Source organism: Streptopelia decaocto (assembly GCF_964273445.1).
Source record: "Streptopelia decaocto genome assembly, chromosome: 3".
Lineage (NCBI taxonomy): Eukaryota > Metazoa > Chordata > Aves > Columbiformes > Columbidae > Streptopelia > Streptopelia decaocto.
In genome coordinates, this window is record NC_138656.1 from 10,876,450 (window position 1) to 10,890,521 (window position 14,072).

The window sequence follows — 14,072 nt, forward strand, 5'->3', positions numbered from 1 at the left end:
TATTTAATCAAATCATGCTCCTGCCACTACTTCCAAAATGGTAAATGAAAGTCTGACTCTGATCACAATGGTAACAGTATATTTCTATGAAGATATTTCTGCTTCGCTTGTGGCTGAGTAACATCAGAAATAGATCACATATCCTAAAAGTTTTCATAAAATAGCTGCACAGGCTTAAAAATAGCTCATTATTTCTGAAAAGCCTCTCATCTCATATTCTTGGAGAATATCTGTGTAATGGAAAAAATATAGTCCTTACCCTCTCTTTCCAGCAAGTAGGTTGTTGGGTTTTTTTTATTTTCCAAAACATAGTAAATATATACTTTTTCTCTGAAATTAACACCAGGCGTGATGCCTGATGGCATCTCCTAGAAATTTGAGGCTGAGTTAGACACATGTATTCCCAAATCCCAAAACCCACCCTCTTCTGAGAACTGTATTAGGGCTGTGCATTATTCCTCTATAAACGAGCAGGAGACAGATGGGTTTCATTATTACTTCTTGCTGGCACGTAAGTTCAAGAGCCTTTTTATTGTTCTCTAATTAGATAAATATAACTGCACAGAAAAGAAAGATGCATTCTGCAGTTTGGCACAGCATCAACAACAGGCTGACCATGAGCTAGCAATGTGCTCTTGTGGCCAAGATGGCCAATGGTACCTGGGGTGTGTTAGGAAGTGTGACCAGCAGGTCAAGGGAGGTTATTTATCCTTCCCCTCTACCCTGCCCTGGTGAAGCCCCATTTGCAGTACTGAGGCCAGTTCTCGGCTCCCCATTTTAAGAAGGACAAGGAATTACTAGAGAGAGACCAGCGGAGGGCTACAGAGATGATGAGGGGTCTGGATCATCTTTCTTATGAGGAAAGACAGAGAGCTGGGTCTGTTCAGCCTGGAGAAAAAAAGGCTAAGAGGGGTCTTATTTATGCTTATAAATATCTCAAGGGTGGGTGTCAAGAGGATGGGACCAGACTCTTTTCAGTGGTGCCCAATGAGAGGATGAGCGGCAACAGGTATTGACTGAAGCATAAGAGGTTCCACGTAAACATGAGAAGAAACTTCTTCACCGTGTGGGTGACAGAGCACTGGAACAGGCTGCCCAGAGAGGCTGTGGAGTCTCCTTCTCTGGATGCAGTCCTGTGCAATCTGCTCTGGTGAACCTGTTTTAGCAGGTGGGATACACTAGATGATCTCCAGAGGTCCACTCCAACCCCAACCATTCTGTGATTCTGTGAAATATGAATTCTGGCACTGAAATCTGGAGGCACCAGATTCACAGGGGCTGAAATAACAGTTTGCCAGCTCCAACACAACAGATAATCCATCTACCAAATTCCTTTCACAAGTTCAGATAATGTACTTACTCTTCTTCAGGATTTCTTTGCATTCAGGATTAATCGGTGGTGCATTTGGCTTAGATAGAGCATTAGACAGAACTTCCACTATGCACCGTGTTACCTAGAAGAAACAAAATAGCAGAAAAAAATTGTCATAGCAAAAACGAAAATCCTACCTCTGACTCAGTTAGTGAGGAAGGTTAGTTTATGATTAGAGTTCAGCCTAATATTTGAGTTTTGAGTAACCCCCAGCTCTACCACAACTTCCTGTGCATTTGGGCAACAAGTGCTTCGCTCCTCACTCCCATGCCAGTAAGAGAAAATAGTCATTAGCTCTTTTTATCTCCCCTTTTGTTTGCACAGGTAACAGGCTCCTTTTGTACATTTTTAAATATTTAATACCCTTGTCAGTACAAAGGAGAGTCAAACAACATATGGTAACAGCATCCTACAAACAAACCAACCAACCAAAACCAACAGTTTAGAGGTGGACTTGACAGTCTTAGGTTAACAGCAAGTCAATCATCTTAAAGGTCCTTTCCAATCTAAAAAACCTTATGATTCTGTGTTCAAAAGATGAGGATCAAACCCTATATCTGCCCAAATGAGGGTTCTACAAAGGTGTTACTACAAGTATTGCTTGGATCTCCAATGAACCAAAACCACCTCTGTAAATGATAGGCTCCATGCTTTTTCATACGTGTGTGCTGTAAGCTCTGCCTCTTTTAGCACTTAACATCCAACAGGACAGTCTTCTGGAAGCACTGGAAATCAAGCGATTTAGGAAAGTCACACAACCCCCTCTAACCCTAATCACCCAAAGCAGGACTTCAGTACAAACTCATGCAAAAGGACCTTCAGGTGTTGAAGTTGCTGGTTGTGGGTGAGCACTCAGATTGTCACCCTGAGACCCTCATACACCTGATGATGTGGGTGGCTGGATGGGAGGAGACAAAATATTCATATGGCCATTTATCTTTCAACTGTTTTTAGTTATTACTAGATGTTAATTAATCTAAATGATCACACTATCAACCAGTGAAGATGGTCTGATGTCAGCTTAGAGGTGCTGAGAACAGCTATTGACATTTATTTAATCAAACAGGTTAAGAATCTCCTTCCAAAGTAGGAGATGAGAGTACTGCATTAGAGAGTCCATTACATAGCAACTGCAGATATTTAATCCATTTTCAAATTTGCTGTCTCACTTTTTAGGCTCCAACAACATGTGTCATCAAATAATATTTCAGGTAATTTTTCAGACAGCTGTAAAACAGAGTTTAATAAGTACCACACTGGCACAAGCAGCCAGCTTCCATTTTCATCAAATGCACCAAAGTGCATGCAGATATCTTCCAACAACTAAAGGGACTCTGATTTCCACGTGACTGATATGATCTCTTAAGAGTTCGCCCTTAGGAAAAAAAAACCCAACACATTACCCTGAGAGTTTAAAGACAAAATATGGAGAGCATGTGACTGATATTTTCTGAAATTCGTTTCGATATACATCTACTCACCATTTCTTCAACATGGTCTATTTCCACTGGAACTGTGCTGACACCTAGAAGAAAAAACAGTTATTACAGACTCATTAACCCTGGCAACAAGCATCACCGACAGGAATCCTCAGTCAAACTGGGCTGATGAGATGGCTTGAGTTCTTGGCTGGCAGGTCAGTAAACCACACACATTTTGCATTACATCTTTTTTTTATTCAAGATGGAAAAGCAATGTAAAGTTGCAGCCTAGCAGGAGAGAAGAGGCATGTTGACCTTTCTAACAAAAGAAGAAAACACATCCAAAATCAGAAAGCAATGCTTAAATTCCAAGATGGGAGCTTTATTGCAAGTCAGGTCTTTATGTAGTTGTACCTGTTTTGTGGTAAAAATAAACCAAACCAAAACAAAAAACACCACACACACCCCAAATTTAAAAAACAAACAAACAAAAAACCAAACAAAACAACAAACAGGAAACAAGCAAGGATTGTTTGCACCCCAAGAATCTTTTGGCTTCTGCAAGGGGCTATGGGTGGCCCCGCTCCCCAACAGGAGACCATTCTTCAAAGCTTTAAAGCAACCACTGTCCCAGTCCCACTGGAGAGATCCTGTCTCATTTGTATAGGATGCAGGTCCTGAAGGGAAGGACGGAGGCAGAAGGGACAGGAAAACTTCCATTCACTGAGTGGTCCATTATCACTCCAATAAATGAGTAAAAAATAAAAATAATTAAAAAAAACCTAAATAAATAAATAAATCAAATCCCAGTGGAAAACACAGCTCTGTAAGGAAGTGGCACAACCTGTGTCTTGTCTGTCCTGAGGACCCGTGGGGTAAGTAACACCTTCTTCCACCAGATCTACAGCACCTGGTCCAAGGTATTTACTCTTGGAAAGAAGCTGTTGCAAATGAATCCACCGTGCTGCTTTATTTTGCCACCACTGTTGCGATAGGTCTCCAGCTGGTTAATGAGTTTGTCTGCTGTGCATATTAATAAACTATGTTGTCATCCACCTTGAGATTCGTAGAAATGAGGTCAAGCAAGTCTGCCAGCCACACACAGGTACAGAGAAGCAAGGTTTATTGTATCACAGCTTCACAGCCTTACTGCGTGGTACATAATCACAGTACAGAAATGTACAGCTTGGAGTGCAGTTCTGAAGTCCTTACACAAGTCAGGACAGCCTCACATACACCTACCACCCCCTCTGCAATGCTGCTCAGTTGGGACAGCAAGAGATCTTCTGGACCAGATGAACACAGAGCAGATGATGGAGATGAAAGGGGTCAGTTTACCTTACAGCATCAGGAAAACTAACACTGCCCCAAGAACGTTTCCTTCAAAGTGGACAGGAGCGCATAGCCTTGTGCTTTTGGAAGCAGCAAGACCTTTCTTTTCTGTGTCTGTGAAGAAACAGACATCTCCTTCAGCGGTGGCTCTGTGTGTAATAACTGAACACAATGCAATAATACTCTCAATATTTCTACCGTCCTCTATTTTTGCTCCCCCAAACACATATGCAGGAATGTGCTTCACCAGCCCCTGTCTCTTCTCTGCACGTACAACTGTGATCAGAGAAGGGAACCCACACAGGGATAGCACAGAAGGGATTCCCCTAAAATAGCACCATATCCCTATCCCATCACTTCCCCAGAGTGCCAGGTGGTGTACGGGGGAGATGGTGCTATACACAGCCAACTCACTCCCCCATCTTCTGCATTCAGTGCTGACTGAGCCAGGCTTCAGTTTTCTTTATTTACTAACTTAGTATGCAAATAACTACCACACTGCACAGTGTTGATGTTGCTGCAGTCTAACCTGCCTGCATCCTCCACCAGAGCACGGAAGGTAAGGATGTATGGACATGCAGGGACAGGAGACTGGCAGCATAGGTTCTTCTAATAAAAAAAGCATTATCCACCAAAAGGGCATTCTCCAGTCCCACAGGGGTTGGAGACACTGCTCTTAGGGCATGAGCAAGTCACAGTCACCACTTACACATAAGCAGAGGTGACAACCTGCTTCGCTGGCTCTTCTTGATGAGGCTCCTATGGTCCCCCAGCCCAAAGGCAAACATCTGGTTTTGTCCTTTCAGTGATACTGCCACAGCACATCTCCTGTGAGTTGCATCCAGTTGATGTAATAAAGCACAGAACAAACTTCTGAATGTCTTTTGCTATTAGAGGTGCCAGCTTCAGTCTGCTTCTCAAGCACTATGTTGCTGGTGAGGAAATACAAAGTCAGGTTGTACTGACCACCCCTGCCCTGTCATTCCAAAGCTGCCATCTCTCCAAGGAGGTTTACAGAGAGATTAATGACTGTTAAGGAAGTGCTTGGTTAATGATGAAAGCTGACATGCAGAGAAAAAGAGGAAGCATTAGGCTATCATAACAATGTCAGAAGAAGCAAATGGTATTGGACACGTCATATTACCCTGCCCAGAGGAACAAAATGAATATTCAATCCACTGCAGAGCCTGAAATAACATATTGAGGCATCTGCTTTGCCAGAGCCAAGATAGGAAGCCTGTGGGGAGCCAGCATGCCCCACTTTACAATGGTGCTGGCAGGGCCAGCCTGTGCCTGCTGGCAAGAGCTCCCGCAGGGCCACCTGCCAGCTGGAGACGCTGGCCAACACCTCTGCCTTCCTCTCCACGTGTGTTCTGGAGGGGTGAAACCATTGCCCCAGCACCAGTGTGGGGCTGCAGGGCACCCACCCACGGGGCTTGTGGGGCCACAGCAGATGGCACAACTGCAGGGTTTCACAGCAGAAGCAAGGTCAGAGCACGCTCCCTTCCCCTGCCCATGCAGACGAAACAGACCACAGACCCACAAAGTAAAGCAACACCTTGGGTCTGCTTTCCTCTCCTGAAGCAAATCTACGCAGGCAGTTACCATCAGATTATCTGATTTTGCAGAAGTGCTGAGAGCTGATGAAGATCGTGAAAAAGGCTGAGAAATGCAGGATAAATTCACATGACTTTTGCTTGCATCTGAGATTGGAACAGATCTTCTGGTCGGTCCCTGATGAAATCCCCCCATGGCTTTGTTTCATAAATGCCAATGACTCAGTGCAGTGCCATCACTCATCAAAATGTCAGCAAAAACCTTTCCTAGGAAAGATCACAGAAACTTCGGCGTATTGATTTGCAGAAGGAGCACTAGAAAGTTCTTGACGCTAGTGTTTCACTGATTCCCAGCCCCAAACAAACTCCTTAGTTGATTATAGCTGGCATTTCAAAGCAAGATAGCCAAAAAGGATGTGAAAAGGTACCTGACCTGTTTGATGGCATAAAAAACAGGAAAAAAAATCTGGTAAGAAATCCCCACGGGGTCTGCAGAGTAAGTCTGGTGAGCTTATCTGGGTTGGGGTCTCTCCTCCCATCCTCCACCCACCCCTTTGATTACAATGAAGGCACGTGAAGTGAGTAGACTTCATTATAGAGTTTCTGTACACGTCCCAGACACACTTCCACGTGGAGACCTCTAATATACCTAAAGCTGAATTACTCAACCCAGAATGACACCAATTCTTCCAAGAAATAATACAGTATGCATAAAAAGCTATAAAGCCATTATCTCACCTCACCCTGTTGTGCATAATCTTAATTTCACAGCTTGGCTTTAATATTTAATACCACATGCCGAAAACATTTTCTGTTAGTTAAAGTCGCAGACCCGCTATCTTACAATCATCTCTCTGGTATCAAGAGATAGATAGCAAAAACATAGCAGCACAGCTCAAAGAATATTACACCGAGAAGCCTTTGTGGAAAGAAACTGCACTGGGGAGGGTAATGACCGAAGAGCAGTTAATAAATAATAACCGAAGAGCAGCCGACCAGCCCCCGCACAGTGAGGGGGACCCGGCCGGTGGCCCCTCGCCCGGCAGCAGCCGGGGCGCAGCTCCGGGCAGCCCCCCGCCCCCCTCCCAGCCTCTCACCGCTGCGGCCGGAGGGGCGATCCGAGGTGACGCAGGGCGGGCCGGGCATGACGTCATACACCCACCCATGGCGTCACCTCTCTTCAGAGGCAAAACCCCTTCCAACCACCCCGCGCCCGGTGGGGCTTTTCCTTCGCCTCTCCCTCGGGGTGGGGTGGGGGAGCGCGCCCTCCAGCCCGCTCACCTGCTAGGGCGGCGGCCGCCAGCAGCCCGAGCAGCGCCGGCAGCCCCATGCTCCGCTCCGCTCGGCGCGCTTCGGCGGCTCGCCGCTATTTAAAGGGGGGAGCGGGGGCGGAGGGGACGGGCGGGGGGCCCCGCCGGGAGCGTGCGTCACTGCGAGCCCCCGGGGGCGGTGCAGCCGCCGCCCCCTCCCCCTCCCTTGTCCTCTCTCCCCCCTTGTCCTCTCCCCCGCCTTGTCCTCTCCCCCACAGCGGCGCCGCCCGCAGCCGCGGGACCCCCGTGGTCCGTCCCCCCCGCCTTCCCGGCCCCCGCGGCTCGCCAGAGCGGGGGAAGTTTCTGCCAGGGAAAGCCGAGCTCATCTTCCCTTCCTTTGCAACTACCGCATCTCTCTTCCTTCTGCCCCCACTGAATATCCCCAATACCACTTTATACCCCCCAGCCCTGCCATTTCTTCAGAAAATGAGAGAAGCGGGGTCTCCCTGCCCCTTCCCCCAGCGCAGAGGCTGCGGTGTCACCTTCACGTCTTTCCCACCGTCACGGAGTAGGTGCGGTAACCCATCCCTTTGGAACAGCTTTCATAAGAAATCCTCGGTGTGTTTACACGTCCATTTCCCATTAAAGCCTCTTCAGGTGCTGCAGCAGGCTTTTTTATTATTATTTTTTTTTCCCTGCAAGGTTTCTGTCCCTTCTGCTCATGTCATTGCACACCCACGGCACACACAGCAAACCCAGAACTAGAGAATGACAGGGAAGTGATCCCTGTACTTATATCTGGTGAGTGAAATTCCTCAAGAGTTTTACCAGGGAAATCACTGCTCAGCATCCAACTCCACAGGCAAACCTCCTATTTACTGTGATGATGCTCTGGGGAGCCAGAGCAAACCTACAGAGATCAAGTTTTACATAATTTTCTTAAACAGCTCCCACTGTCCCGATTAGTCCTTGATGGGCTGGAAAGCACAAATGACAAGCTACGGTGAGCTCACCACAGAGCAAGTCTGAACACTCCTCCCAGTTCTCTTCAGAGACAGGCAAAGACACTGTAAGACTAGGACTTGTTTGGCTTTTCCTTTCATTAACTCTTAGAGGGCCATTTGCAAATCATGTGTATTTTTCAGCTAAGCAGTTGGCCTTCTAATTGCTGCTGTTCATGGAGGACAATGGATCTATTTTTTACACTGAGGGGCGTGAAACACTGGCCCAGGTTGCCCAGAGAGGTGGTTGATGCCCCATCCCTGGAGACATCTCAGGCCAGGCTGGACAGGGCTTTGAGCAACCTGATCTGGGTGAAGATGTCCCTGCTCAGGGAAAGGGTTGCACTAGATGAGCTTTGAGGGTCCCTTCCAACCCAAAACACTCTATGATTCTGTGTTTCTATACATCAAAACGGCAGTTATCTCTATTATTGTTCTGCATACAGATTTGTGTATTAACAACGACAGGCTGCTATAACCATACATGCTTTAAACATAGGAAACAGGACACAAGGACACAAGGACACAACACTTCAGTAAAATTCACATGCAGCTTCATCTGTGTGCAAAGGAAGCCAGGAACTTCAGTTCCGTTTGCAGCTTCTTTCAGGAGATGGCCTTTAACTTCCAGGAGGCAAAGACAGATACCTCGTTCACCTTTCATTCAGATTACAGTTCCTGCAAAACAACAGAACCCAGTTACCTGGCCACCAGGAAAAGCAAAGCAGCCCTGCAACATCTTCTCTGGTTCCTCAGCCTCCTGCTGTTCCTGTACTGCCTATACAAGCCACATCTCCACAGGCAGATGCTTCTTTGGAAATCACCAGCCTTGACTGTGTGAAATCGAGAGCCCAGTTCAGAAGACTGTGAAGAAAATCATGGGCTCCAAGACCCCATGTCCGCCCTTGTCTATGTGAGGATTCAGCCTGGCCTCAAACCTTCTCAGCTTCTCATAAGAAAGAATTTTAGGTGAAACATTTGCCATTTAAGCATTCTCTGCTTCCCCAGGCCTATAAATAGCACTCTCTGGTTACCCTTGTGTAATCACTCTACTCCAGCATTTGCTTGACTATACTTATCTTCGGTATGACAGTCAAAAGGGGCAAGTGATACAAAGATGCTGAATAAAAATAGGCAGCTATTTGAGCATTTATGAGGTATTTGCACTAAGTACCTGTATTGCACAAGTCCAATTGATAGCTGGTATCACCACCGCTACAAAAACCTTCTTGCTGCAGGACAGATGAGGTTAACAATTCCACATCCCTGCCTCATGTGGCTGCTAATCCACCCCTTGCACTGCAGCAGCAACCACTGGGGCTTCCTGGCTGTTTTCTCCGTGTTGGTTCATTTATTTATATTTGACTTGCAGGATTTCTCTGAAATGCTCCCTCACCTCAGCATTGTGTGGGCTGATCCTGAAGGATCAGTAAGTCCTGTATTTGCCATTGATAAGGGAAGACGCTAAAGGACTCTGGGGGCATGTTTTACCATCAGCTATATCAGGGTCAACTGGGAGCACACGTTAATGCCTTCAGATTTGATCAGAATCGAGGTTACAAAGATTTGCAGAAGTTCTGCAGGAGGTCACCCAAGAGGTCCATGACAAGAACTGGTACCAAACTGGATGGATTATATCTAATTCCATCTTCAGCACTCAATGGTAGGATTTCAAAACATCCTGCCATCCTACCTAACATCCACAGACTTTTCTGCCAGTGCTGGAAAACCAGACAGACAATCCAAGCACCTTGCCTGCAGTTAATTTAGTCAGCCTGTATTTTCAAAACAGTGTCGCTTCACGTGGACTTTTACAGCCAGGTATCAGCTGGCACGAGCTTACCCTCAGGTTAGGAAAGAGATGTGACTGCATTAAGTCAGAATTACAGCAGGCAGTGGCATATTTCACTCCATCAGTTGATTGGCACACCCCAACCTCCCTTCTCAGATATGTCAGAGCTCCAATTGCAGTGATATACACGCCTCATAATGTTGTGACAACCTATCACTCTACAGATAAACAGTATTTGTCCTTCTGGATTCTCTCAAATGCTTTAAAAAAAAATCACATTTGGCTCATCCTAGCAGCTAGAACTTCAAAGGATGACAAGTGAGTTTCTGTGTCTGAGCTCCTTCTAAATGGAGAGGAGACTGCTCAGAGAATATGAGGATTGCTCTCCTCTAATTAGATGTGCTCGGGGATTATCTTCATTCTTTGATGCCAATTAGTTTTCACAGAATGAAAATCCTGCAGCCTGTTTCATTCAGAAAGTGCTAAGGGGATGGATCTGGAGAAAAACACAAACAAAGCTGAAAAGCCAGCACCTCAAGGGACACCATCTCTCTAGCTTCACTAATGGCAGTGTAAATCCTTTCAGAGGTTTATGCATATGCTGTGCTGGTTGCAACATAACGGATAACGGAGTTGCACAGATGCTTAGGCTTTGCTGCCATTATACATTACCATATATATATATATATCTACTCATAGGTCACTCATATCAACTGTTACAGTGGCTTAGAGTTGGAGCAACATGTAGTTGAACCACATCCCAGGAATTCAATTATCATCTTAGTAGCTCTACAGGTGAGGCAGGATCAGGTGCCCAGCTCATCTCCCTGTTCTATGGCAACAGACTTCAGAGGAGTTAAAATCCATCAGACACATCCACTGGAGGGGGAAGAAGCCAGTGCTCCGCCGGCTCTCATCTGCGCTGCATCCAGACAGGGAAAGGCAGATGGGGCAACCCTTCAGGGGTGCATATGTCTGTATACACCCCTAAATCTTTGCATGTCTCCAGTCAAAGCCTCTGTGAGAGGTGGCAGCCAGGACCACATTCAGATCTCCTTCTCATTGAGCAAAGAGTATTATATTTATCCTGTATCAAGCACCTGCAGTGATACTGATGAATGGAGCTTGCTTGTTGAGCTACGGGAGGAGCTGACAAATGACAGGGACAGAGGTATCGGGAACAGTGTCTGCTTGAGCTGAATTGATAGTGCTATTAGATAAAGCAAAATGCTTCTAAGCACACTCTGCAGCAGACTGCAGGGTGGATTGGCCTGGTACAGTTTGTTATTTGTAAGGGATGGTCAGTCTGCACGTTTCAGTTTAGCCCTTCTGTCATCTGAAACCCAACAGTGATTAAAAATGCACCCTTACAGCAATGCTGAATCCACGTGATGCCAACCACCTAAGTGCACCAAGATACAAAACCACCTAATTCTGTATTTACACAATAACCAGCTTCCAATTTAAATATAAAATGCGCACGTTTTGCCTCCACTGAAATGTTTTGGGGACATTTTTCCTTGAAAGTTAAACATGCCTGTCACATGGTATCAATGAACCACCCAGCAAAGTGAGCTCCGGTTGAGAGACACAGGAGTTGTGAAGAGACCTCGTGTGATACAAATGTGGAATTTCTGTAGCGTGGGCAACTATCTTTTTTTTCCCTTTCTATATTTATGTAGTACCTTACACAGTGGGGTTTTGTTAATGCCACATGCTCTTAGGCAGTACAGAAACTGCTAGAAACCGACTACTAGTATTTAGTTTCAAAGACTTTATCCAATGAAAATCTAAAGTTCAGGCTGACTCTTCTTGAATTGTCTTTCTCATTTTTTTTTAACAAAAGAAGATTTTGCTTGCTTGTAAACCTCTTCTCTGCCATGCAGGATCCTCCTAGCTTGTCTTCAGTGATACACCTATACTACAGAAATGAGGTCAAATGGCCAGACTGAAAAGAGGTTTAAAATATGCATATAAAACATGTCATAGATGTTACAGGATCTTAAAAATATAGGCACAGACACTGCTATGGTCTTCTGGAAAAAGTCCTATGCCAGCTGATAGAAATCTTCAGAGCCTGTGGATACATTCACAGCCTATGGAAGATGTAAAGATAGCAGCAGAAAAAAAAAACCAACCAACCAAAAACCAGGAACCCCAAACACAGGTAAGTGAGAGAGGAAAGACAAAGTGTAAATGACCATTTCCCCAACATCCCAGGTTTTCCACACGGACACCTTCACATACGTTACCCACACACACCTATCTCCCCTCAAGTCATTCCACCCTCCCTCCCTCAGTGTTTGCCAGCTCAGATGGGAAAAGAATTAGATTATGCTGCAATACAAAAGTAAATACATAAATAAAGCCCAGACTTCGGGGCCTAAAGAACAAAGAGCAGTTTTTCCATACTGCACTGTCAGCATGATCACCACTAAAAAGCAGTGACACTTCTAGGTCCTTCCCCGACAGGAGCTCGACAACCTTGCTTGCTCCAGGGTTAAATGCAACTTGGCTCTTGCAATTACATTGGTACGGCATCCATGGGAAAGGTGACATTGATGAGAATCAACGCACATGTTTCCCGCCCTCCTACAAAAGAAAGTAGGAATTTGCCTAAAACTGTTGCACTGCGGGGGTTTTTAGTTTCAAGTCTCTTCATCGTATCCGCACTGCCACTTTTCACCTCGGTATAAATTCCTGATTTGCCCAGAGAGCAGCCCCAGAGCTACGGGGCATCTCACCTTTCAGCTGTGTACAGGGGAGCTGCACACCCAGGGCCCAGCCCCCCTCAAAAAAAATCCCCACAGAACAACCCCTGCCCAACCCTCCCCAACATTTCTTTTTAAAGTATGCCATTAGCCATGCTGGTAACCTCACTGGTGAAGAAGTTTGGGGCTTGTGCAGTAGACGGTAAAACAGGATGGAAATTTCTTTCAGCATGCAAAATGCTGACTTAGGCCCTTGTATTTTGAGTGCTGCTCGTCATTAAGCAAAACTACTTTTACAGTTGCCTTTGCATGGCAAATAATTTCATTTAGGTAATGAAACAGCCCCATTCAGTGTTTCTGCCTGCATTTTGTCAACTGTGTATGTTCCATTTAATATTTACAGACTGGGGCCTAGTCTGGCTTACTTAGTAATTCGTTTATTTAAATATTTATAGCACATCAACTCTCGGCAAGGGTTCTGTTTGGTAAGAACAATATTGTTCTGTGGTTGATAGTGTCATGGAAATTTCAGAGGCAAATTTCAGTTTCATAAGATAAAAAGATACAGATTTCTGCAGCAGACCGTGATGATTTAAAAGGAAACTTCTTATGTTGAACAACATATGTACCAAAGAAAAAATCCCATTATGCCCTTGCACATAATTCCAGACTGAAAGCAGTGCTTAGAGCTATTTCATGATACCAGTACTCACACAGCAAAGGGAATTGCCAAATACATTTTCAATCACCTGCTTTCAATTGCCATTGGCACTAAAAACAGAAACCCAGCTGTAAAACAACCCTATGAAAGAAAACAAAACCTGCAGAATGCAAGAGGAGTTTTTGCTAAGAACTCTTCCCACTAGAAGAACCTTTTTTTCTTTTGTACATCCTGATTTTAAGACTTTTAGGCTCTCTGTGTGAAACACCGTATGCTTATAAAAAAAGGCTTAAGAGGCTTAAGTTTAAAGGCAGCCTTGGGAACTGAAAATACCTGGTGGATACTCCATCAGTATAAATTTGTCTAGTTCTACTGACTTCAGAAACCACGTTCAAATGATACCAGCTGAGAGCCAAGAGCAGAAAGCACATCCCTGGCCTGTCATTTTAGGCTTTGCTGCAGACACCTGAGTTTTCAGGCATTCCCTCCTGGGTAAGAACATAATTACCTATATTTGTGACAGAGGGACAATTTTCCAGAGGCATATGATAGTTGTGATTCCTTTGCAAATTGCCACGCTGACATGGCAGGGCCAGACAGGGATGTTGCCTTTCTCACACAGAGCCCCCCTGTTCACTGGACACCACCACCCTCCAGGTCCCAAGTTCTTTTCCAGTCTCATCTCCGTCCATTATGACTCCAGGGACCTCAGACCACCCTGACAGCGAGGCAGAGGACCTGTGTTTCAGTGCTGACCTGATGTTTCGCAAAACACCCTGCCTGCCACTGCAGCGTCACCCCAACCTCTGCAAAAGCAGCCACCATCATTCATAAAGTCAGCAGGAATGAGCAGCTGTGAATGAGAGAAATCAGTGGGAAAAAGCCAAACAGCAGCTCTGCAAGCCAAGTGGCAGTAACGGCTTCTCCTTGCAGGAGGAGTGCCCAGAGTTTAGCTCCCCAAAAATGCAGGGTTCCA

General features: G+C 45.5%; 1 protein-coding gene across 7 annotated transcripts in view; it reads right to left on the bottom strand.

Moving 5' to 3' along the window:
• The window catches only part of CHGB (chromogranin B), a 28,770-nt gene that overhangs the window by 3,122 nt on the left and 11,576 nt on the right, over positions 1-14,072 (bottom strand). For 2 of the 7 annotated variants that reach the window (XM_082047283.1, XM_082047285.1), the window contains 2 exons: positions 2,854-2,897; positions 1,361-1,454 (listed from right to left, as the gene is read on the bottom strand). In XM_082047283.1, coding sequence (XP_081903409.1) covers positions 1,361-1,454; positions 2,854-2,856 — 97 coding nt within the window. In that variant the 5' untranslated portion in view covers positions 2,857-2,897. Of the gene's footprint in view, positions 1-1,360; positions 1,455-2,853; positions 2,898-4,131; positions 5,058-5,681; positions 5,949-6,962; positions 7,019-14,072 lie in introns of those variants that run through there. The other 5 variants (XM_082047284.1, XM_082047281.1, XM_082047279.1 and 2 more) reach the window with 5 other exon arrangements.